Here is a 25,875-nt window from a genome sequence, read left to right as displayed (position 1 = left end):
AGACAGTGTCTTGCTCTTGCTCAGGATGGTCTCAAAGTCCTGACCTCAAGTGATCCTCCCACCTCGGCCTCCCAGAGTGCTAGGATTACAGGCGTGAGCCACCATGCCCAGCTAAGACTAATATTATCTTCACTAAACAAATGAGGAAACAAAGACCCAAAAGTTAAAAGAGTTCACCCCAATACAAATCTGGGTATTTTCATTTTTCTTTTTTTGGAGACAGGATCTCACTCTGTTGCACAAGCTACAGTGCAATGGCATCATAATAGCTCACTGCATCCTCCAATTCTTGGGCTCAAGTGATCCTCCTGCCTCAGCCTCCCACTAGCTGGGACTACAGGCACACGACACCACACCTGGTTAGGTTTTGGGGTTTTGTTTTTTTTTTTTTTTTTCCGGTTTTTGTAGAGATGGAGTTTTGCTGTGTTGCTGAGGCTGGTCTCGAACTCCTGGCCTCAAGCGATCCTCCCACCTCAGCCTCCCAAAGTGGTGGGGCTACAGGCATGAGTCACCATGCCCAGCCTGGGCATTTTCTTTCTACAAGTCTTGTGATAACATGGTTCTAGAGTATGAAAGCAGGAGAAGAGAAAATAACTCTGCCTAGATTTCTAGCCCAGGAGACCAGTGGCTTGGTGACCAAAGGTAAATAAAGGAGAAATAGTTGAAAAAAAAATATTCTGGGAAGCATTTATTAAGTTCTGCTTTGCATATGTGGAATTTGGAATAATAGTGGAAGGAAGTTTCGAGTGTTTCTGTCCTGTGTGCAAATGAAAATATGGCACAGGCTGAGTACAAGTTTTACTGTTCAATTAATATTTTTTAAAAACAGTAAGCATCCTCATTTTAAAATGATGTTTTTCTTTTGAAAAGCTTCTGTTCATATCTTTTGCCCACTTTTTAATGGAGTTGTTTGATGTTTTCTTGCTAATTTGCTTGAGTTCTTTGTAGATTCTGGTCATTAGTCCTTTATCAGATATATAGCATGCAAATATTGTCTCCCATTCTGTAGGTTGTCTATTTGCTGTATTGATGGTTGCCTTGGCTGTACAGAAGCTTTTAAATTAATCGGGTCCTATTTATTTATTTTTGTTGTTGCTGTGATTGCCTTTGGGGTCTTCTTCATAAATGCTTTGCCTAAGCCTATATCTGTAAGAGTTTTTGCAACCTCTAATAGCCAATAAATTTATGAAAAAATGCTCAACTTCTCTAATCATTAGGGAAATGCAAATCAAAACCACAATGAGATATCAACTAACTCCAGTGAGAATGGCTTTTATCAAAAAGTTCCCAAACAGCAGATGTTGGCGTGGATGTGGAGAGATAGGAACACTCATACACTGCTGGTGGAACTACAAACTAGTTCAACCTTTATGGAAAGCAGTATGGAGATATCTCAAAGAACTAAAAGTAGAAGTACCACTTGATCCAGCAATCCCACTACTGGGTATTTACCCAAAGGAAAAAAAGACATTTTATAATAAAGACACTTGCACTCGAATGTTTATAGCAGCACAAGTGACAATCATAAAGATGTGGAAACAACCCAAGTGCCCATCAATACATGAATGGATTAATAACATGTGGTATATGTATACCATGGAATATTACTCAGCCATAAAAAATGGTGAACTAATACCACTTGTAACAACCTGGATGGAACTGGAGAGACCATACTCCTAAATGAAGTATCACAAGAATGGAAAAACAAACATCACATATACTCACTATCAAATTGGAACTAAATGATCAACACTCATGTGTACTTATGGTAATAAAGTTCAATGGAAATCAAGCAGGTGGGGGGAGGAGGGGATGGGTAAATTGACACCTAATGGGTTCAATGCACACTGGGTGATGGACACATTTATAACTTTGACTCAAACTGTGCAAAAGTAATTCATGTAACCAAAACATTTGTACCCCCATAATATGCTGAAATAAAAAATAAAATAATATAAAATAAATTAACCATTAAAAAATTAAGAAAAATAAACATGATGTTTTTCTATGGTGGCAGCTTTCTTTCTAAATCAGGTGCAATTAATTATGATTTTAATTACCTTTTCTCACTCCTGGTGATATTTTTTATTCTTTCCAGTGCATATTTAAGTCCAGATATGTATTGATAGCACAGTGATTAAAAGGAAGAATTTGGAGATAATCTCATGAATCTACGTATCTGGTGGCACAAGTCCATTTAGTGATGTGTTCCATTCCTTTTCAAGCTCCCAATCTCTGATTATTTTAAATATTATAGAAAACATTGCTTTTGATGTTCTTTTCTGTATTTAATTCTGTGCATTGAAGGTTTTTTCCTAGTTCTGTAGTCCAGATGAATCTAGATGTATGGTCCAGATCAATAAGAAGTGGATCAATAAGCTTTTATTCCTATTCCACTTCCCTTTATTGAGGGGGTCTTGGTTTGCACTTTCTGATTAGAGCAATTTGTTGAATATATTGACTTGAGAAATGTAGTTTGAATAGAGTCACAACTTCCTACAAAGGGAATAACCCACGTAAAGTACCTTCAAATCTCCCTATACCTTCTCTCCTTGGAATTTAGCTCAGAATGAGGGCTCTCAGTGGACAAAGAGCCATGAGTTTCAGCGCTGCCCTTGACCAGCTCCGTGCAGACAGCACACCTCCCACCCCGTCACCACACAGCCTAGAGCAAGGTCTCACATTTGTGGTTGCTCAGGTCGGTTTGTTTGCCAGCAGTTCTCTGTGGCCATCCAGCCCATCCCTCTTCCATTTGAAGATCCCTGTGATACCATCAAAAATGGTTTGTTTAAAGGTACAACAGCTGTGTTTTCACAAGAAGCTTATAATAATGAAATTAATGCCTGTAATGGCCCTCTCCAAGGAACTCCAGAAGCTTTGCACCATTCATGTATTTATCCTTCCCACATCCCTCGGAAGTGAGGGAAAGGTCATTGTCATTTTTATGTTTCTCTTGATGCCAAGAAAAATGTGGCAACGGTGATGTTTGAGATAGGTCAGGAGAGAAGGAAAATTGGTCTTTATCTTTTACCCTTTAGATGTTATTAGGCCTTATGTTTATGATTGCTGAAGTTCAAACTATTCCAGTCCTCTATCCTTTAACATATTTGCTTGTTCCTTCAGTCATTCACAACCAAATGTCTATAAAACACCTGCTGTATGTCAAGCACTAGGCTCACACTTGTCCTCATAGCAGTTTGAAACTTCATTGTTGTACAGAAATTACTTCATTCTTCACAGAACCCAGAACCACCTCCAGGAAGCAGTTTATAAACCACTGAAGTAGAACATTCATTCAATCATTCATTCAAACAGCATTTTTTTTAGCTTCTGCCAGATTCTATCAGTTGCAGGCTGCCTAACATGCCTCTTGGATCTAAAATTCTATAACTATAATTATTTCTTTTTCATGTTAAGTATATTCCACCTTTTTCTAACTAATGCTCTTTATGGCCTCTGACCTTTAGGACTATCAGGAATAGAAAAGTTATAGAATTTCTTCTTTGTTATTTTGTCCTTAATGATGTTTAGATTAGTGTTTTACTTTAGGCTAGCAACTTACTCATCAGAAAACAAATTTTAACAATAATAAGGTGCATGCTGGATTAGAGTTTTTTGTATATTTAGAGAGCTGAATGGGTTGACTTGTATCATATTTCTGTATGTCCGCTGGATCGAGGGACCATTATGGAGACGTGGAAGTACCCTAAAGAGCTCCTTGGGTGGGAAGTGTTGTGATGAGTTGTCCTCATAAAAAATGGGGTTTTGAGTTAATAGTAACACTGCTTATTGTTAGCTTCTCACAAATTTACAGCTATGTTGTAATTTGATTCTTCCTTCCCCTCTTCATTTAGTCCTTTCATTTTCCTTCAAGCTTTGTTTCCATTTGCCCCATGCTGCCTGCTGTTCCTTCTGCTTGGAATATTTGCCCGCTCCTCCATGGACAGACTCACTATTGATCAAGGTCAAGATCGCATATCGATCAAGATCCAACTCCAGCACCAGCTCCTCTGTGAAACCTTCCACAGTTTCCTCACTGCCTCCCCTATCCATTCACCCCACTAGTTTTCTCCTTTTTGTTTTCTCCTTTTTGTTTCCACACATTCTGTTGATAGTGTCAATACAGCCTATATCCCACTGAATTATTGTCACCTGTTTAAAGTGGTCCGGCACATGTAAATTCCATTGCAACAAGTGCATTCACGGAATATTTCCATTCCTTTCTATCATTTTCAGTAACCCCTTCCTAAAGAAGCTCCTTACAAATGAAGATCATCAAACTCATTTTTGTACCTTCAGTACCCTACCCAGCTCAAAACATTTGCTTTAGGCAAGCAGCAGCACACACGAGCAGCGGTTTCAGATAAGATAACCTCCCACATGGCTATCCGCAAGGTCTTTCAGATTTATGCCCGTGAATCGATCCCGTTAGCGGTGGACATGGACTAGAGCCAAGGGGAGGAGTAGCGCCAGCTGCTGACAAGGCCTGTGCTGGGTATGAATACCTCGGGCTAATCAGTCCATTTCCAGAGCAGGTGTTGTCTGTCCTGCAGACTGCTGCTGAGAGCAGAGAGGAAGAGTCTGCCACCTGGTCAGAATTTGTATTAGCAGATGCCATAAAGAGAAAGCTCAGATTGCAGGCTGTGTCAGCAGGCGAGGCGTGCGTTGGGCACAGTGTCTCCCCCCACCAGCAAGGCTCCTCTTCACATGTGCCCTGCCCCACTTCTCCCCCAAGCAGAGACAGAGCCTATTCCAGGGACCAAAGTCCTTTAGAATGCTCATTTTTCCTGTTGAAAATCTAACACATCTCACTGCACTGGCAGCCTGATGGTCTTTATGACTTGGATAGGGACAGATCATTTGGAAGTGGGAATAAAATGTTTTTCTTCCTTATTTTGAAAAGATTTGCCTTTCTTTTATGAAATTAAAACAACCACCATGGGTAAGACTTCAGTGTTCTGGAAAGGTGTCAGCTCTCAGATGAGATACAAAAGTAGGTCTCTGTTTCATACCCTTGGCCAGGAGCTGGTTCTGCCTGTAGGCACTGGGTATTTCCTGGCCATTGGGATGGCCGCTGTGGTCCTCCAGGAACTGGCTACCATCATCCAGCCCATGGGCTATGGAAGCATCTCAGTCGTAGTGATTGCTTATGATTTTATACCTAGAAAACCAGGATGACAGCGTACTCAGCCACTGCAGGTTGGGGGAGAACACTGGACCTCAGAAATAATAACAGTTACTATCACCACCAATATCAAGAATAAGTAATATAACTGTTTACCAAGCACTATACATATACTTTAATATAATCCTCACACTAGCTATTTTTTAATATCTTCATTTACAGTTAAGGAACCTGATGCTACCAGGTAATAACAACAACATATAATACATAGTGAGCACTTACTATGAGCTGCCGCTGTGGTCATCTGCCAAGATCTTGTTAGAATCGTGATTCAAACCCATGACTATAGAATGAAAGTTCCTTGGGGGAGAGGTAAAGGATATGTGGAAACTCTCTGTTCTATTATTGCAGCTTAGTAATTCTAAAAGTAGTTCAAAATAAAAAGGTTTTCAAAAAACTCAAAACAACAAAGCTCATAATGACTGCTCTCTGCTGCCTCGGAATAACAGCCTCATGTAGTAAGTTTAGTCCATGTCAGGGATGCTTACAACTCAAATCATGCTGGAAACTTCTGCAGCTGCACTACTCAAGGATACAATGTCTAGGGGTGACATTTTCATCTTAAACGTGGTGAATCTATATAGTTGATATGACACTTTTCCCCCAGCAGATGGCAGTAAAGTGTCTTGAGGAAGAGCTGCTTTTTTCCCCAATGCTCACAATGGTGCTATCTGGGCTAGCAGTTGCCCTGGCAGTCTTTGGAGATCTGGAGAAGAGGTAGCAGAGTTCAGAAGTGTTTAGGAGGTGAAATTAGATAGCAAGCCCATATTATGTTTTTATTTTAAGGATGTCAAATTTGACTGCAACCACTAAATTTATCATCAGTTCAAAGCATTTACTCTTTCCAAAAACAGTCCTTCATTTTATGCATCTGTGTAACTCACGTTTTGTAAATCATGGGGTCCCCCTTGCAACAATGTGAGCTACAGTAGTGATCTAAGGAAGAGTGAGGATTAATGGAATTTTCTTGTCCATGAATAAACCCCTAAAGTTGGAAGTTTTTCCATGAGTGGGCTTTGGGGCGGGGTCTGTGGCACCCCGAGAATTGCCACGTATTGTGAGCATATGAATACAAGTGTGTTTTACTGGGGAGAGCTCCCCTAATATTCATCAGATTCTCAGATGGGTTCAGGGCCTTAAAAAACACATTCTTTCTGAGGGTATATCACTCAAGAAGGCCTAGAATAGATTCAGGGGAGGGGGACAGCAAACTCAGGTGCCTACAAGGACCAGGCAGATGACACGGGGACTGGGGGAGCTGGAGAACGTATTGCCCAACTATCTCAAGAGGCAACCGGTGCCCGGCTCGGGCTAAGAGTTGCCATGCAGGAGTGCAGGCCCGGTGTGGGAGGACCCCTGGTTTTTAAAGAGAAGCTACAAATCCATAATTTTAAATGAACTGTAGACATTTCTGAAGTGTACAACTAATTTAAAACATTTCTAAACATAACTCAGGTAAAACAAGCATACTTACAGGTCGTGTGTGGCCCCAGCGCTGCCAGTTTGATAACTTGGATTCAAATCATCAGCCTGTGATTGATAAGCTAGTGACCTGGCTGTCTTGGGATAGGGAGACGTGCCATGCTAAGGAACTCTGGGACTGCTGCTCCTCTTAAGCATTGTTATTACTACGGCAACCTCACTAATAATGGCGAACACTCTGGCACCCCTGTGTACCAAGCACTATGCTAAACACTTTATCCATCGTAACTCCTTTAACCTTCTTAACAACCCTGGGAGGTTAGGTTACTAATGGTTTAGAGCATTTACTATTACATGTTAGGTGCTGTTCTAGGTACAAGTCTTGACTCATATAATCCTGTAACAATGGTACGAGTAGCTGGGGAAACTGAGCTGTGGGGATATTTAGTAACTTGTCCTCGCTCATATTCTAGATTCCAACCCAGGCAGTCTGATGCTGTACTGACTACCTCTGGGGCGCTCTGGGTACTGGCCACTCTTCAGATAACTCTCAGTTGTGGTGCTTAGTGGTCTCAGACAAACCCCCTTCACAGTGGCCTGACAATGTGGCATTTTGACCAAATGCAGTCAGCCCTCTGGCCTTCTGTGAAATCCGTCTCATTTTCATGCACCACCAGACATGCTTGATTCAATCTTTGTGTGTTTTTTTTAATCTCCTCTGAAATGAACAGATCATAAATCCTCTGCTAGATGAGATTTCCTGATAATGGTGATAGATGGCCTTGTCTTTTGTCTCCTGACAAGTTTGTCCCTGACTGTCACCACAGCAGTCAGAATGGTTATATTATGCTAAGACGGCATCTAGATGCAGTGCTGAAAAAGAGGGCGACAGCTTAATGCTCCACACAAATTTCTGTTTCATTTGAACTTTCTCAAATGAATGAGGCTTCCTAAAGGTTTGCACAAAAGAAACTCCTGAAACAAGTGAGAAATTGCCGTTGTAATGATAGAGAATTGACTTTAATCTGCAGCTGCAACACAGAATCTGTGTCTGATGGAAGAGGGTGGGACCGTGACAGAGGAGCATGCAGTGATTTGCAGAAGGCACTTGTTCCCGATTCTGTCTATTGGTGCCAATGCTGAAGTCCACCCCCTGCCGAGAGATTGATAATGGAAAACAGAGGGAGGGAGGGAGTAAAAGGCCAGGGTGTAAATTTATTCCAAAACTGTCCTAAGCCATGAATTATATCAAATCAATCTCTAATTTTCTACTTAGAAGATACTTTTATCGTTTAAAAAAAGGTGAATTTGGCTGTTACTTTACAGCTTTGCACTTCCAGCAGCTCACCAGTGTTGTGGTGCTTCCTAGAAGCAGTGGGTCTTCGTGGCTGATGCATTCCCATTGGCATATGCGTCTGCAAAATATTTCATCCTTCTGTGACTCCCTTTTGATCAATTAAGCTCCTGTATTTCCCTCCCCAAACAAGATCAGAGAGAGGATCTGTGGAAGGCCCCTCTTCCTGGGGACTATTTTTAATGTCATTCCTGAAAATAAAGCATTAGACACGAAACTAACAAAAGGTAACTTTAGAATAAACAATATTTGTAAGGCAGACTCTTTTGGTCACCCCTGGGACTCAAAACCAAAATTGTGGAAGAAGGAGTGGGCAGGGGCATGCTGGGAGCATTGCAGAGTTCCAGGCGACTATATAGCAAAGTATTAAAAACCAGTCAGAGATCTATACAACAGGAAGGGTAGAATGGACCTAACTACCTTTGGAAAAATATATATATGTATATTTAATACCCTGTAAAAACTTGAAAGTAAAAATTTCCTTATTTTATTTTTAATTAAATGTTTTGACTTTTTTCCTTGTTTTATGGAAGAAAAATCTGGTGTATGTTTGATACTTTTCCTTATTGAGCCTAAGCATAAATCACAGGACTTGCACGAATCTAATGTTTCTAATAGTCTGTGCTGTTGTCCTCAGACAGATATAAATGACTGAAGGAAGGGATGTTGCTTAAAGAAAACTATTACTGTGAGAAATGACAAATCAGATTTGGTTTAGAAGGTCTGTGAATTCAGTAGCAGTTGCACTGAAGTTGAGTATGCGGAGATTGGTTTTAAAGTTGGAAGATGAGGCAAAAATCTTATAAAGTGAAAAGTACCCCTGACCAATCCTTGTATTTCTTGGCTTGAGCATACAGCATAGCCAGTCAATGTGGAGAAAAGGGAACCTTTGTACGCAGTGGGTGGGAATATAAATTGGTACAACCATTATGGAAAACAGTAGGGAGGCTCCTCAAAAAATTAAATATGGAACTATACAATCCAGTAATCCCACTTCTGGATATGTATCCAAAGGAAATGAAATCAGTATCTTGAAAAGATATCTGCGGCCCGGCGCGGTGGCTCACGCCTGTAATCCTAGCACTCTGGGAGGCCGAGGCGGGTGGATCGCTCAAGGTCAGGAGTTCGAGACCAGCCTGAGCAAGAGTGAGACCCTGTCTCTACTAAAAATAGAAAGAAATTATATGGACAACTAAAAATATATATAGAAAAAATTAACCGGGCATGATGGCGCATGCCTGTAGTCCCAGCTACTCGGAAGGCTGAGGCAGGAGGATCGCTTGAGCCCAGGAGTTTGAGGTTGCTGTGAGCGAGGCTGACATCATGGCACTCTAGCCCAGGCAACAAAGTGAGACTCTGTCTCAAAAAAAAAAACGAAAAGAAAAGAAAAAAAAGATATCTGCACCCCCATGTTTATTGCACAATAGCCAAGAAACGGAAACAACCTAAGTGTCCATCGACAGATCAATTGATAAATAAAATATAGTGTGTGTGTGTGTGTGTGTGTGTGTATGCACACATTTACATACAATGGAATATTATTCAGCCACGAAAATAAGGAAATCCTGCCATTTGCTACAACACAGATGAACCTGGAGGATATTATACTAAGTGAAATAAGCCAGACACAGAAAGTCAAATACTTTATTATCTCACTTATACGTGGAATCTAAAAAAGTCAAATTCATAAAAGCAGAGAGTGGAATGGTGGTTGCCAGGGGTCAGGGAACAGGAGACACGGAGAGATGTTGGTCAAAGGGTACAAACTTTTAGTTACATGAAGACTAAGTTCTGGGGAATCTAATGAACAGCATGGTGACTATGGTTAATAATATTGTATTGTTTACTTGAAATTTGCTAAGAGAATAGATCGATCTTAAGTGTCCTCACCAAGCCCCCCCGCCACACACACACAAATGGTTAGTAAGAGTGGTGATGGATATGTTAATTAATTTGACCGTGGTAATCATTTCACAATGAATATATGTATATCAAACCATCATGTTGTATACCTTGAAGGTATACAATTTTTATTTGTCAATTATGCCTCAATAAAGCTGGGGGAAAAAAGTTTCTCCTGCACAAGACTTTGTGAGAATTAACTGAGGAAATGTATGTGTAGGTTTAGAGCATGCCCAGCACACAGGGAGCTCCATGTAAGTGCCAGCCCTGTCCATGATGATGACAATGATGATAATTACAGAAAAGATGACAACAGTCATCATGACCAATCGATCTAATAGGCTCCCAGAATTCCGGCCAGAACCCAGGTTCCCCTAACCTCCCCCATCTTTCCCTGGCTTTGGCTCTTGGCCTTTCCCTACGCCCCAGGCCTCTTGGCGACTCTCTAATGCTGCCGCCGCTGCTGTCACTGGATACTCTGCCAGTGCTTGGGTTACTGCCCATATAAGCTTTGCTGTCCTCATATAAGAGCTCGAGGGGCCTCCTGCAAGTTGTCTTGTGTTGGGAAGCTGAACCAGGGTCTTCTCCAGGCCTCTGGCCTCAGTTTGGTCGCAGGGTCAGTTTCTAGCCAGCCCGCCTGCCCCCTGCACTCCCATTTCTGACCCTTGGCTGCCCTCTAGTGTTAACAGCTGCTCACCCCACTGCGCAGCCGGAACACAGAAGGGACAGCGCTTGCAGGTCACAGGGGGTCGCACAACTGGATGTTAAGAAGATGCCTGAGGAGGGGAAGAGACCCAGTTAAGAATGTTCCCTCCACACTGACTTTTTTTCCTTTTTTCCATACTCCTTCCATTTTTTTTAGAGTTTTAAACCTTTAGGCATTATTGGAGAGTTGTTTCCTTCTCTGAACGAAAATCAAAACATCATGACTTTTTTTTCTCAGATTCAGTGATCTGTGATTGAAAGTGTTTGCAAAACATCGCCAAGGAGCCCTTTAAATGTTATTTGTATGGAAATAAAAGTGAAAAGTAATGGGCAAGTTTTTTTTTTTTGTTTGTTTGTTTGTTAAAGAGAAGGGCCCTTCTGGGTTGTGATAATGAATTTAGGAAGACAAGCTACAGCTGTAGAAACCTTTGAGCTTTGGCAAAATGTGGATTTCCTACGAGAGAAGCACAGGAGTGTGAAGCCTTTCCCTTCCTGTGTTGCAAATCTGTGCTTCTCACATTGATACAACTATATTAGCAATGGTGTGAACTCTGGAGCCTCCTAACTTTTATACACACGCGGAGAAACACACATTTGAATATTATTTTCATAAATCTTTGGACTCTTTGTAGAGTGCTTTAACATTGAAAAAGTGCTTTCCTATTCATTACCTCATTTGATCATCGCAGCAGCCCGGTAAAACAGGTGAGTTCAGAATCATAATGGAATGGCAGAACTGTAAGGCATTTTAGAGACACAACTTCCTTCTTTTGTATATCAAGAATCTGAAGCTTAGAAAAAGTACTAACCAAGACTCTTTTGAACCCAACTGAAGAAACCCAGCTCAAACTAATTTATTAAATGGGAGACCGTATTGACTCATCTAACCAAAAAAGTCCAGGGTGTTACGGCTTCAGGTATGGATGGATCCAGATGTTTCAACACAGCTGCGGGAATCTGTTACTCTCCATTCCTTAACTCTATTTGCTTAATCCTAAATCATGTTATTTAATTTTTTTTAGATTTTTATGTATCTATAGGAGGCCTTAAAATATTGTAAGTAAAATTTTATTTGAATGAGTAAAGTGTCTTAGAATTGAGGAGGCTTTGTTGTAGTCCATTTCTAATGCATAAATTCTTGCTGGCAAAAGCTTAACTCCTATCCCACAAAATGAAAGTCATCAAAATAGCAGCTAACACAGTAAGAAGGTCAGTTTGTAGGTTGTCATAGTACAAAGCCATGATGATAGAATTACAAAGTTCTGTAGACATGTGTTACTAGAACTTTCAAAAATAGACACATCTGTTACTTTAGAGACACATTATATCCTTGACAGGCTATAATTATGCATGTTAGGCCAGAATCTACTACGGGGATGAGTGTGTGTTTGCTACTTTCTTCATTCACAGAGACAAGCCAAGTTTTTAATTTTAGCATCTTCTTCTTTGCCTTTTTCTTTGTTGTTCTTGCTGCCTCCGACTTCAGTGAAAACCTAACTGGGCTGTGTGTGCCTTCGTATTTGGAGAACAACAGGGTCCCTATGAATCATCTTGTCAGAAGCCCCAGGAATAAATCTGAGGTGTGCTCTGGAAAGGAGGGCGCAGCACACGGCCCCTCCTTTTTTTCCCTCCACAAACAGGCAACACTCAAGAAACATGCAGTTATTTAGGAGAATTTTCTCTTATAGTGGCATAGCTTTGCTCTTGTTGTTTTTAAAAAGTAATTTAACTTCATCTTCTGCAGAAGAGCTTTAGAAATAGTATTGCATATAAAGGAAGTCCACTAGAAGAGAAACCCTCACATATTTATTTATTCAACAAAAATGCATTGAACATTTGCTATGTGCTCGGTGCTGTTCTAGACAATGAACAAAACAGACCAAAAAAAAAAAAAAAAAAATCTTGCCTTCATTTAAAAAAAGAAAAAAAAAAAGCCGAGGGTGGGCCAGCAGACAAAAAACAAATAAATAATTAAAATAGGTAGTGTGTTAGATGGTGTATAGTGATATGGAAAAAATATAAAGCAAGACAGGGTGATAGGATGCGTTTGGAGGGAGTGCTGCAAACCCACTTCATCCAACCCTCTTTCAGAAATCTCATTTCTTCCTTTGATCTAACCTGGCTTCTGTGCACACACCACCACTCCTTATGGTTGGTCTTTTGTACTAGTTGTGTTTCTTGCCTTCCTAGTAACACATAAGCCCACCACCACATACTGGGAATGTGGAAAATGAATGTTATTAAAAGCCAGCCTTGGCCGGGCGCGGTGGCTCACGCCTGTAATCCCAGCACTCTGGGAGGCCGAGGCGGGTGGATCGTTTGAGCTCAGGAGTTCGAGACCAGCCTGAGCAAGAGCGAGACCCTGTCTCTACTAAAAATAGAAAGAAATTATATGGACAGCTAAAAATATATATAGAAAAAATTAGCCGGGCATAGTGGCACATGCCTGTAGTCCCAGCTACTCGGGAGGCTGAGGCAGAAGGATCGCTTGAGCCCAGGCGTTTGAGGTTGCTGTGAGCTAGGCTGACGCCACGGCACTCTAGCCCGGGCAACAGAGTGAGACTCTGTCTCAAAAAAAAAAAAAAAAAAAAAAAGCCAGCCTTAGTGTATATTTAAGCTGGCCTTAGTCTCTGCTCTGACAATTCATCTTTTTAATTTTCATAACTATAGACCCTCTCCCTATTGAATTTCCCACTTTTCTTTATTCTTCAAATAATGTACTTATCTTCCCAACTGCCAATTGTTGGTTACAGGTATCTGACATAACTTGGGCTGTATGATATCCTAAATCCATGGATTATTTATATGAAAGTATCCTTTAATTTAGCCCTAAAAAAAAAAAAGAAGAAAATTTGGCTACCACTACAAAATTGGAAGAGTAATGCTCCTCCCAAAGGACTGCCCAGATGTTCCTAAAAATGAAAACAAATGCTGGCCACTGATTCCAGGACGAGTCAGGGAGGCAGCACCCTCCCTCATGTGTGGCCTAGTATCCCAGTGCCTAAAACACAGCAATCAGTAAATGCTTGTAGGAGAAAACTCCTGTGTGCAACAACCGTGTGATTCTGGCTGTAGAATGCTGGCAGTCAGGTGGGAATATATTGAGAGGGGTTTTAAAGGTAGACTTGAAAGGGATGGACTGTTGAGAAAGAGGGTGACGATGTCAGGGAGTGCCTGGAGGAGGAACATGCACCTTGTCGGGGAGAAAATAAGGAGCCCAATTTGAGTCAAGTCTAGTTTGAGATGGTTGTGAAGGCCACCCACAGATCTTGGAATCAAGGATGGGGGAAGGTAGTTTTGGAATGACAGAGCAAATCTGGGCTACAATTGAGATTTGGGAGTCAAAGCAGAGAGGTCATTGTTGGGGCCCTGGGAGAAAACAAAATGCTGAAGAAGGAGACCAACATGCTGTGACAGCACTTGGGGGTGGTCCATCATTTGGGGGCTGGAGACAGAAGAGGCATGAGAGCAGGAAAAGGTTGTGAGACTCGGTGGGGAGAGATCACGCTGTGCCATTGCAATCCTGGAAAAGGGACCATTTTAGTTGTTAATCCCAACCCCCACCTCCTTGTGATTTCTGTGTCCAAACCAATTCATGCTAATCACATGCAGCCAATGTAAGGAAGAGTCTGGGCTCTGTAACCAAATGCCAAATTGTACGTTTGTATTCCTACCAAATACATAGTGAGTAATAAAACCTTTGACTATTCTCTGTACTTTATACAAATTAACTCAGCTAATCATTAAAGCAAACTTAGAAATGATTTTTACCATTTAGCCAGTGAAGAACAGAGAGGTTGAGAAACTTGCCCAAGGTCACACAGCCATTTAATGGTAAAACCAGGATTCACAGTCAGGTGGTTTGATTCTAAAGCCTGTGCTTTTGGCCATTACACCGTCCTCTTTTTACATAATGCTTCCATAAATAGCTGGACTTAACCTGGGCTTTTAGGAAGACGATTTCTGGTAAGTTTCCTCTTGTACTGCATTTCTACATATTCTGTTCTTTAACATTTCCCACCAGATGCGTTTAGCTGATGAATTTCTAAGCTGCTTACCTTCACTGGAGCTTTCCGGGCCTTCTCATGTTAAGTGGAGGCAACCTTCTTCTCTTGAGACCAGGACGGGCATCAGAGCCCTGGCTAGATAAGCAAATAACACGTGGAGTGTGCATTATACCCGCCCTTTTATATCACAACACACCAGAGGCTCAGAGCCACTAAGTGCTTTTTAATCACCCCAGATTTGCAAGAGTATGTCCTAATGACACTTCCTAAAGGGCATCATTACTTCTACAAAAATATTTTCTCATAAAATATTTGCTTTAAAAAGAGCCTAATAAATTCTATCTTGGGCAATTACGCTACATCTCTACACCCTTAGAACCTCTGTCAGCAAATTGGGTCTTGCTTTTTGTAACAGCCCTCCACTGTAGGGTATCAGCGCTGTTCCATGCACATCTCCCCTGCCTGACCCTAATGTTTGGTCTCACACTGACACGCTCCATGAATTAAGTAGCAGACAGTGGTCACAGGAATTATAACATGTTTGAGGCTCATAGTTGCTTTCAGCATCTTTGAAAAAGAAAATAAAAACAGCTGATTATAATAAGCTAAGGATGTGTCAGTGAGGTTGTCCGTAAGGAGCTGAAAAGAGGGCAGGGGTTACAGGTTAAGACTTCCAAGAACATTGTGTTCTAAAATACCCTGAAGATTTGGAAAATGCCCAACACTTATTAACTGCGGGGGGGAAAAATTATACTTTTGTATATTCAATACAAGCCAAGTCGGGTTGCCTTATGGTGTCTAAAATGATGACCTAAGTATGTTAAGTATTTTTAAGCAAAAGAAAATGAAAGGTAATAGTTAAATAAATAAGCAAACAAATGGGATCTATCAAGTGTATTTTGTAACAGAAAGATTTATGAAATAAGTTGAAATAAGGAAGAAGGTACAAATTATTTTAGTACTTTAATCAAATTGATTCTAATGACATAAAATAGGGGGATATTTATTTGTGCAATTACCCTCATATTGTTTTGTTTTGTTCTCTATTTTTGAAATGAATTCCCAGGTGTAGGTATATGGCAGGAAACTTAGTTTATGATGATTCTATCTTGTTAAGACTCAGAAGAATCACAACAGCAGTGTTTGTTTTGGGGGTGGAGATGCTATTTATATAGCTGATGGTTCTGTGGAATGATTTCATTTTGAGACTATATTGGAATCTTTGAGCCAATCATAAGGTTTGGGGGTTTTGTTTGTTTGGTTTTGGGTTTTCTTGTTGTTGTTTTTGGTTTTTGTCCATACACCCCAACTCATACCGTTCTTATGATGAAATTAGTACCATACTGTAATGGAAGTGATATTCAAAATATTTTAAAACAGCCATGATAAAGACACAAACCAATCAGACTGAAAAACTGTCCAATCAGAAGGGACTCCTAGTAAACCCTTGGTACCTCATGGTCTGGTACCAGAAGGTGCCTCTCTTAACTGCTGCCTATTTCTGGTTCCTTCTGGGCAGGGTGGTTCTAGACCCATTAGCTGTGCTTCTGAGGTAGACGGGCATAGGCAGGGAAGAAGATGATCGATACTAGATTTGCCTCCTGTCATAAAATATAACTGCACTTAAAGGTGCTTTGTTAAATGAATCTGTCCCCCTGTAAACTAGATCACATTTTCTGTGAGTAGCAAGGGAAGGCAGAGAGTAGAAAGAATATTTAGCCAGGGGTGAGAAGCTATGGTTCGTTCCTGTTCTTTACCACTTACTAGCAGAGTGACCTTGGTGATAAGCACCCTCTCTGAGAACCAGTTTTCTTATTTGAAACAAAAACCCATAACAGTGTTGCTCTAATGATACGTTACATGTGAAAGTGCTTTGTGATCCATTGAATTCTATATAAACGCAGTACACTTGTTTTATACCTTAGGAAAACTAATATTTTAAAGGAACCCTGAAATAAAAATTATTTTCTTAAGAGATTAATCTGCCTTGAATCCAGCAAGCCCATGTTTTCATATATTGAGGTGTTTTTGTTTTTGTTTCAGCTTATTATGGGGGTACAAAAGTTCAGATTACATACGTTGCCCATGTACCACCTATCCCCCGAGTCAGAGCTCCAAGCATGCCCATTCCCCAGACAGTGCGCAACGCACTCATCATGTAGGCATACACCCATCCCCCCCCCAGTCAGCACCTTCAAGCGTGACCATTCCCCGGACGGTGCGCAACACACTCATCATGTAGGCATACACCCATCCCCCCCCACCCCCCACCTCAGTCTGGTATCCAATTGGTATCATTCCCAAATGTGCATTTAGGTGATGATCAGGAAACCAATTTTCTGGTGAGTACATGTGATGCTTGTTGTTTTTCTTTTTTAAAGAAGGACAAACCTCTTGAACTAACTCCCTCACTCTTCCCCAGATCATGTTGGAGTTTAATCAGATGTATATTTTGTACCATTTTACCTGCTTTATATTTCCATAGCCTCCACTTGGTGACCCTCAAGGAGCATGTTGTAAAGTTTCAGCTATCTAGACAGCTGAGCCACCATAAATAACATGTTGATTATAGGGTCCAAAGACACATGCTTAAATTAATGTTGGGACCAAGATATGTAGGTCACTTTTCCTAGTGGTAGCTCTTGTTAGGAAAATGTGGTCTAGTTCCACCAGTTACTTTGGCCACTTGGGACCTTTGTCCTAAATGTCCGTAAGTTTTGAGATAGAAAACTTGTACTGCTAAAAGGCTTTTTGTCAGTGCTGGAGTTAAGGATCTGAGGCTAAGCTTGCATTAAGCAAAGGGAGGATAAAAGGCTTAGGGCAAGAAGGCTGAACTTAGAATGGCTTCCAGGGAAATCTCTGAGAACTAGAGAGGCCCCGAATGGAAGAAGGTGGGGATACCTGGCAGATTCTTTCATTTTCTGGAAAAGAGTTACTCCAGGAGGCTCCATTTCCGTAAGATTCCTGGAGCTGAACCTGAGCCAGCTAATAGGGTAGATACAGGTTGGCAGCCACGATATCCAAAGAGGAAAAAAAAAAATCCATCTGGGGCTTTCAGAAACCTTTTAGAGAGCTCCAGGATGGGCTATTTCCCATGCCGGAAAAAACAAGACACTTAGTAGTTTTGAAGATTTTTCTTGGTGTCAAAGAACAGAGCTTTGACAAACAAACAAACAAAAAAAATTGGGTGTGTTAGTAAAAGGGGGAAATATTTGCTCATTTTAGCCTTAAGGAAAAAGCAGATTAGATCTGAGTCTACATAATATCAGAGGGGCAAGAGATGTCTATAGGATTTTGAGTTTTATTTGAATAGACATTAATAAAATGGTCTGGAGTGGTGATGTTCCACAGGCAAGATTGTACTAACACTATTTGACAGCTGCATATTCTGAGTGCTTGAATTTTAGGAAAGATGTTAGATTTTCAAGAAGGATCTTAAAAAGAGCTAACCATAAATATTTATCTCACTTTAGCTAATAACTTCAATTCCGTAGCACTAAGGTATATTTGTATTTAGAGCCAAAAATGTCAAGGAAGCTAAGATACTTCTAGGGATAGCCTAATACAGATGGAAATGAAATGGGTTGAAATTCAAAAAAAGATTTATGCTAATGGGAACAATTATAAAAATTTGATTCTGCACTACAGTCCATTTAATATAGTCCTTCCTATTGATTAGTGGTGGCCTGATCACTTTAGCTAGACCATCCTTGGTAAAGGAATTCTTTTAAAAAAATCTTTAAAGTAGATACTTATGATATGCAGCTATCTTTTGCACACAAATTATTTTTCTGTTGGACCCAAAATAGAAGGCCTATGCATTTCAATAGCATTGCATTGAAATTGTTTGAGTTAATATGGAATTTATGAATGAAGAGGAGAAAGCTCTATCACTAAATATGGAATATTGGAAGTCATTTTAGAAACCAGCTTGAAAGGTTTTTTTTTTTTTTTTTTTTTTTGCAGCCTGGAGTAGAGAATACATCTGTATGAATAATTCATAAAGTCCTAGAAATATTAATCAAATAGTTTAGACAGTGATATATCTTTTCATTTTGACTAATTGATTTTTTTTTTCAATTTAAAGTTCCTGGCCAACCGTCTGATTTTTTTTTTTTTTTTTTCTTTCCTGAATGTTTGTGTTAACTCCTGTGGCAGGTTTCTGGGTTTTGATTAAAATTCCATACCAAATGTTCATTTGTATTGACTGTAGAGTGAGTAGGCTGGTGCTGGCAGTTGAAGAAATGCGCTCCGCCTTCTTGTCACTTTGTGAATGGATTGTGAAGGGTTTGTTAATTTGCTCTTCACTCCACTGGAGCAGATACTCACAAATATCTGCTGGGTCGCAAGCCTGTTTTATTTGCATAATGAGAAGAATGGTTTGGGGGAGGGTTCTTTGGGAAATAGGGTAATAAGGTTCATTAAAAATAGAAATACTTAGCCTTGTTTGCTTTTATTTCTGGTATCTTTAGAAACAGTCTTGACTGTGTTGCTTTCCAGCCAAGTCCGTTTTTGGAAAGGGTGATTAAGGGGGCTGGGACTCCATCTGCCCTGCCAGACTCTTTCCCTTAGCCCTTCTTGCATTCCATCTAGAAACCTACACCGCCCCGACCCATAGATTTGTAAAGTGCCATCTAGTTTTTCTGACTCTAGCATAGGGCTGCCTCTTTCCTATAGGCAAAAATATGCATCTCTCTGAATCCCAAAGAAAAATTGCCCTCTCTCCTTTACCTTCTTTTTTTGTTGCTGTTAAGAGAACCTAGTCTAAGATACATACATTTCTTCCTAAAGTAAGAGCGCCGGCCTTTCACTTGCATTTCCCATTAAATGAGACATCTAAAGCACACTGACTTGATCCTGAGAAGGAAAGGGTAAACCGACCGGAACACACAGCCCTTTGCCTAAAACAGAATGCATTGCTCAGTGCTTAGCGTTAGATTTATGGAATGGCTCCTCTCCCAGCGTTGTCCCTGCTTTATACAATTTGGTGCTTTGTTGCTATCGAAACGGCATCACTTTCTAAGCCATTGTGATTGTGAAGGGGGAGGAGGCTGTGGCAGGCAGGGTGGCAGTAGTAGTGAATGACACAGCTTTGCCAGATGACATGTAGCGGACCTCTGCATCAGCCAAGAGGAATTAAGCTTTGTCACTCCCCACTGGGGCTACCTTTCTCCTGGTATGTGCGCAAGGAATTCATGTGCTGCTGCTGCTGCAGCCACCAGAGCAGAGCCCTGAGTACACTTGGCCACAGAAAGCAGTGAGCAAGAATGATAGCTGTCTCTTTTAAATGCCGTTGTCAAATTCTGAGGCGACTCACTAAAGGTATCGTGCTTTCCTTGTTATTCACTCAGCGAGTCTGTTGCAGTATCCTATAAACACAGTTTAATGGGTTTTACTTTCAAATATGACTGCTTTTATAATTTATTGTCAGGCAACAAAGAACTCAGTGAAATATGTATAGATCTATATGTACAGGTAGACTCGGTTTGCTTTCTCTCCTTACACCCTGGCTATGTTCATGCTGAAATCGTGAAACTGGCTTGTGTGATTTTTTTTTTTTTTTTTTTTTTTTAGCGACTTCATTCTTTGCTAAAAAGAGAATGTGTTTGGGTCCGGTGCTGAAGTTATTATGGGAAACCGTCATTTTGCATGCTGATTAACTGGTCAAGAGAAGTCAAGTGTGTGTTACTGTCCCTTCTATGATACTTGTACTAAATGCAGCCGGCAGTTTCAAGACTCACACAGCTGGTGAATCCACAGAATAATTGTTTATTAATTTCCAACATCTCAAGAGCTTTTGCCCAGGACAGCTTTCATTTTTTTACCTGTTAGAATTGCATGTTCAGGAAAGTAGGTAATTCGAAATGCTGTGGTCCTGTATGATATTTGAAGTTTATTTGAAAGTAAAAATCAGTGCTCTGTATCTTACCGTCAAGAATCGTTGGCGTGAGATTGTCTCTCTTAGAACTCTAAAATATTAATTAAATCTCTCTGTAATATTTAAATTAAGCTTTTCTTTGAAATCACTCTAGCTGTGCTATCTCATTTACTGTGTGTGCATTCTATTGCAAAGTTAGGGAATGGCTGCTTTAAAAATCCTGCCTTATGTCCATCCAGATACGTGAGCCCTCTTGCCTTATTTCCTTTAGATAGAATCTTTCCAGGAAATTTATTATTACAAAAAAAAAAAAAAAAAAACTTCACTCAGAGTAAAACTATTGTAGCTGCAAATGCCTTTTTCAGCCTGTAATATAGAATACTGTCAAGTAATTAATGGGTGTAATTATGTTCTAGAAGCTCTGAACCTATAAATATGTTAATGGATGCTATTTCTATCATTTTAGCTTGACATATCAGAGTTCTTTGATCACCAGCAGTGCAGCTAAAAATGCAATTAATATTTTATTTGGCAGAAGAATGAGCACGGAGCAAATAGTGAGAAATAGATCTTGAGTCAATAACAGGAAAAGGAATAAATACTGTAGACCAACTTACTGAATGCATTTGCAAGTTGTTTGGATAGCAGAGTGAGTCCTTTAAAAGGTACTTTGGGGGAAATATAGGAAAGATTATCCATTTTAAATTAGGCTGTTAATATGGGGCTATAAATTCTCTTTTGACTGTATCCTGTACAATTGGTACAAATGTACAATTTCTGTTTATAAATCACTATTAAGGGTCTATCCCTTATGTTATGGCTTTGGCTAAGTCTTTTAAAGACAGGTCCTTTATTCTAAAAACTTCTTAGCTGATTTTAGCGTTTGCTTATCTTAGTGTTGAGAAGTTGATGCTCTTCTTACATTAGAATCTTTAAACAATCACTATTTTCTATTCATATGTATCAGAAATTCTTTTGTAAGTGCTAGATACTGGGAATAGAGTGAACCCAAGTCATTTTTAGGTCTTATAAATATGCTTAACTTTTTTCAGTTTTCTGAGTCTTATGGAAGTATTAATCTCCTGCTGTTAAAAAGGAGATTTAAATATTTACTAAGATACTTGCTAAAAATCTAGATAATTGAGGAAAACATTGATACTTTCTTTGCAGTTGCTAAATCACATTTTTCCCCCCAAATCTTTATATCTGCTCTTTCTATTTGGTATTTAGCTTAAGACTGCCAATTGATGGTTAAAATAAAATCTCAAATAAAATCAATTTGCCATAATTGGGCTCCGTTTTGTATGTTCACTGGACATTCAGACATTTGTCAGAGTGTGCCTTAGTTCAGATGTTTGCAAGAATGTGCCCTGGTAACGCCGTGCCTTGCCTTGCCGTCCACTTCAGTGCTGTCAAACGCAGTGCCAGTTGCAGCAGCGCTACCTGTTGTTCCAGAGTGGATTCAGTGAGGTCCAGCACTCCACCCTACCTGCGGTGTTATTTAAACATAAGTCATTCCATCAAATGCCCTTTACTGGTATTTGGGGGTGTGGTGGATATGCACTTGCATGAAGTTTCTTTTCTTCTGTCCCATTCTCTGTACCCATACAACTCCCACGTCCTCACCCCCACCCCCAGAACACACATTTCTTTATACTCATCGAGGGCTGCACTTGATACTCTTGCAGCACAGTGCCCTGCACTTAGAAACTGTATAGTAGGCTCTTAGAAGCTGTCTGTCAAAATGATTGGATTTGTCTAGTTGGAAGTAGTAGGACATTTGGTTTTTCTGTGAACTCTTAGGAAATGCTTCAAGAGCTTTATTAGACCCCTTGCGGCTAAAACCTTACACAGATCTTTGGTGGGGGGGAACAGTTTGCTTCATGTCTCTGAAACTACCTTGCTATTTGCGGTTGATGTCACCCACAAAAAAAGCAGTATGGTAGTTACAATATCTTTTTAATTCTCCTAAGAAGGAAAGAATGCAATGAAAGGGAAACTATTTTCTACCTACACCCGCATTCTTGGTATTTTACTTTTTCTTTTTTTTTTTACATTCCTAATATATCTATCTAATGTACATTTAACAAATATTAATTACCTACTATATGCCAGGCACTGACATTTTTACACTAGAACTCTGGGCTGGGACAATTTATAGGTGTATGAAACATTTTTAATCAATATATTGTTGAACAATAAATATTATTTTCTTTATTTGAGATAAAATTTTTAAAAATCTGTAAAATATGTATTTTCTAGACAAGTCCGTAGATTGCCCCATGTAGACATTTGACCCACCGTGTTATGGCAGAAGATACTGCAGGTGAACTTAGCACTTCTCCGGCTTGGAAATTGAGTCCTTTTCTTATGAAGGCTCCAAGCAACTGTTTCAATCGTTTTGCTTTATCAGGTGCCTGCCAATGAAGAACAAGAACAAGAAAATAACGAAAAGGCCTATCCTTGCCATTATGAGAGGAGCTCTGGTTCGCTCAAAGACCAAGCCCTGTCAGAGGTGTCCCTTTACATGTAATATTGAAATCTAGGGGAGAGATGCTGTTCTGCAGTGCTCTTCCTCCCTTCTCCAGAACGAGACTGTCTACTGATTACCTGGCCTTGGAGCCAGATCCAAAAATAACTCTTCTCAGCTTTCCAGCCACATCTAACAAAAGGATGTTTGTGAGCGAGTAAAGCTAGGCCTCTTGGCACCTACCTTCACAGCTGTGTACCTAGGAGAGAGAGCTCTGCGTTCTCAGCTAGGGGCTACGGTACCCCAGGAGAAGGGAATATGTTCTCAGAGAAGGGAATATATTTTCATGGCTCCTACAGGCTTTGTTCTTTCTCTCTTGTCATGACTGTCCCATTACTTTTCCTTGAGACAGGTTGGCCTCATAGACAAAGAATCATTTTCTGTTGCAACGACTGGTGTGACTCTGCTTCTTTCGCAGGTGCTACTGTTTCTAGTCCAGAGATCTGAACTTTCATGCTCCACTGGCAATGGCATTTTCCTTGCCCAAGCTTTACTCTGCCTACCAAAGTCAACATCAGCCCATTAATATTTATTGAAATTCCGCAGGGAGCGTGGTTCTGGTCACCTTTTATTTGTTGTCACCATTCGCCCTATCTCCCTGTCTTCTCCTTTTGGGCTCAGAACTCATGTCCAAAATCTCTGCCTTCACTTGAGTATAGATTTCAAAATTTTTCATTATAGCTGGCCTAAGTGTCATTTTATTTTCTACTTGCCTTCACTTCCTCTCTCTTCCCAAACACATAGATGGCCTGGCATAGGATTAACTATCCCTGCACCTTTCCCGTTAACTTACCACCTGCAGCCCTGTTGACCTTCATCCCAGTGGGGTGTCTGACTGAGACATTCCTGGCTGGCATCCAGCGGATCCCTGCTGTGCAATCTATTTCTTTCTCCCTCCCTCTCTTTCTCCTTCCTGTCTTCTCCTCCCAACCTCAATATCCTTTCTTCTTTTCTGCTGCCTGGGCATGTGTGGGTTTTGCTTTATCCACTGGCAGTGAGCACGATTAAAAGGCTGACCTGTGATCACGCTCACACTTTCTTCCTTTCAGCCTTTGCTCCTTACACCTTGCCCAGTCATGAAGTCAGTGTGCTTGAAAGGGAAGGTCAGACAGGAATCTGGGACTTGTCTCTGGAGAGAACTGAAACTCCATCATCTTAGACAGCCAGCAATCTTATTCTAATTCAGTCCAACTAGAGCAGTCTCACAGTTTATCTGATAAACTTTCAAAGGATTATTCAAGTGACCTCTGAGTCTCTTTACAACGCTGAGATCCTTTGACATTCATCCAATGTTTAAAAATTCTTCTCTTCAGAAACTCATTTTCTGTGTGTAATCTCCATCAAAGGTCAGGATGCAGTTAAATTTTTTGTCTTACAGGAGAGGAAAATATTTCTTGTATCTTCTCATCTGCGAAATCTTTTAATCTGAGGAATTCTGTATCCATCATTGAGTTCAGTGTCATTGTTCTGAACGTGATTGTGCCTTTTCTGAGAGCTGCAAATTTCCTGTGTAGGTCTCTCTGCACTTTCCCGTCCGCCTGTGTCCAGTCCCATGGCTCCTGCAGCGTTCTCCTCTAAAGGCTCCTGATCCCCTCCGTGATGTGCCTCGGAATTGATTGTCGTCGGGGTTGAGGATGCTGTCTCTGCTGCATCGCACTCCTCCCACCCCCCATCCTCACCCCTTCGCTAACCCTCTCTGGCCTCCCCTGTCAGATCCTGCCATCTGGAACAGCTTGACTGCATCTCCCCACCTCATTAACTTTCCATCCCTTTTCAAATCTCACCTGAAAACACATTCTTTCTCCTTTGCCTCTGCCCCTTATTTTCATACCATCAAACCTAGTTTAACTTACTTAATATTCCAGTCTATAAGCTTTTTAAAATAACAAGCACTTAATACATCTTTCCTAACATAAAAATGTCTTATTTTGCTGGAGTGTCACCTATTACTGGGGCACGGGGCATAGTTCTCTCACAAATAGCGACCCCACTTCAAAAGGCAAATTCTACAACTGGATCCCGGGTGGGTCTGGCTGTTCTCACACGGGTGTTGCTGCTGGTGTGAGTTGGGATGAATTTCCTGCTGTGCTCCTAGTCCAGTACTCTGAAGGGGTTTGCACTCAACAGCGGCTTGGATCTCTTTACTCCCTACTGGTCTGAAGCTTGTCTTTTATAAAACTGGTTAGACTTACTATAGTGGCATGTTTATTTTTCCCACATATTCTGAATGGGAATTGGGTGCTAGAAATCCTTTACCTCCTTCCAGGAAGGAGTACCCATCCTTCAGATGGAATAGTTGGCTTATACTTCATATAACTTCATAGTGATACAAAGAAGTCTGTATCCTTCCAATATGATTGTGGCTGATTAGGAATAAAAAGCTGTTCATTACGAGGGGAAGGAAAGAAATTTATGATAAGCATTCTAATTTCTTAACTTGTGCACTTTGGGGAGATGTTTAGGAAGAGAAATAAAAATCATGATAGCTAACATTTACTGAGCACTTACTATGTGCCAGGCACTATTCTAAACACTTTGTATGTACTAACTCATTTGATTCTCACGACAATACTGTTGTTATTATCCCCATGATACAAATGTAAAAGCAGAAGTCAAGAGAAGTCAAAGTCATTTCTAAGATCACAAAGTCTAAATTTTACACTGCTTTTTCTATATGAGGGGAAGGAATCAGGAAACATAGACCTGCCCATCTAGAATTGTAAGGAGAACTCAACCAAGGCAATGCTTCCCTAATCCCTCAGCCCCCCATATGGTGTAGGGGAAAAAGAATAGACTTGGGAAAGGAGAAGATGTGTCATCCTGTCCCAGCTGTCCTGTTTTTACCTGTGTGGCCAAAAAAGAAAGAAAGAAAGAAAACACGAAAAACAGAAT

At 40.5% G+C, this 25,875-nt stretch overlaps 1 protein-coding gene across 11 annotated transcripts in view; it reads left to right on the top strand.

Moving 5' to 3' along the window:
• GRIP1 (glutamate receptor interacting protein 1) overlaps window positions 1-25,875 on the top strand; it is a 620,258-nt gene that overhangs the window by 356,127 nt on the left and 238,256 nt on the right. For 4 of the 11 annotated variants that reach the window (XM_069491631.1, XM_069491630.1, XM_069491624.1 and 1 more), the window contains exon 1: window positions 19,673-19,897. The exons of the other annotated variants lie outside the window; for them this stretch is intronic. In XM_069491631.1, coding sequence (XP_069347732.1) covers window positions 19,843-19,897 — 55 coding nt within the window. In that variant the 5' untranslated portion in view covers window positions 19,673-19,842. Of the gene's footprint in view, window positions 1-19,672; window positions 19,898-25,875 lie in introns of those variants that run through there. 11 annotated transcript variants of the gene reach the window in all.

Source organism: Eulemur rufifrons, chromosome 16, assembly GCF_041146395.1.
Source record: "Eulemur rufifrons isolate Redbay chromosome 16, OSU_ERuf_1, whole genome shotgun sequence".
NCBI lineage: Eukaryota > Metazoa > Chordata > Mammalia > Primates > Lemuridae > Eulemur > Eulemur rufifrons.
The sequence above is the reverse complement of the archived record's forward strand: the minus strand, read 5'-3'. Positions and strand labels throughout refer to the sequence as shown.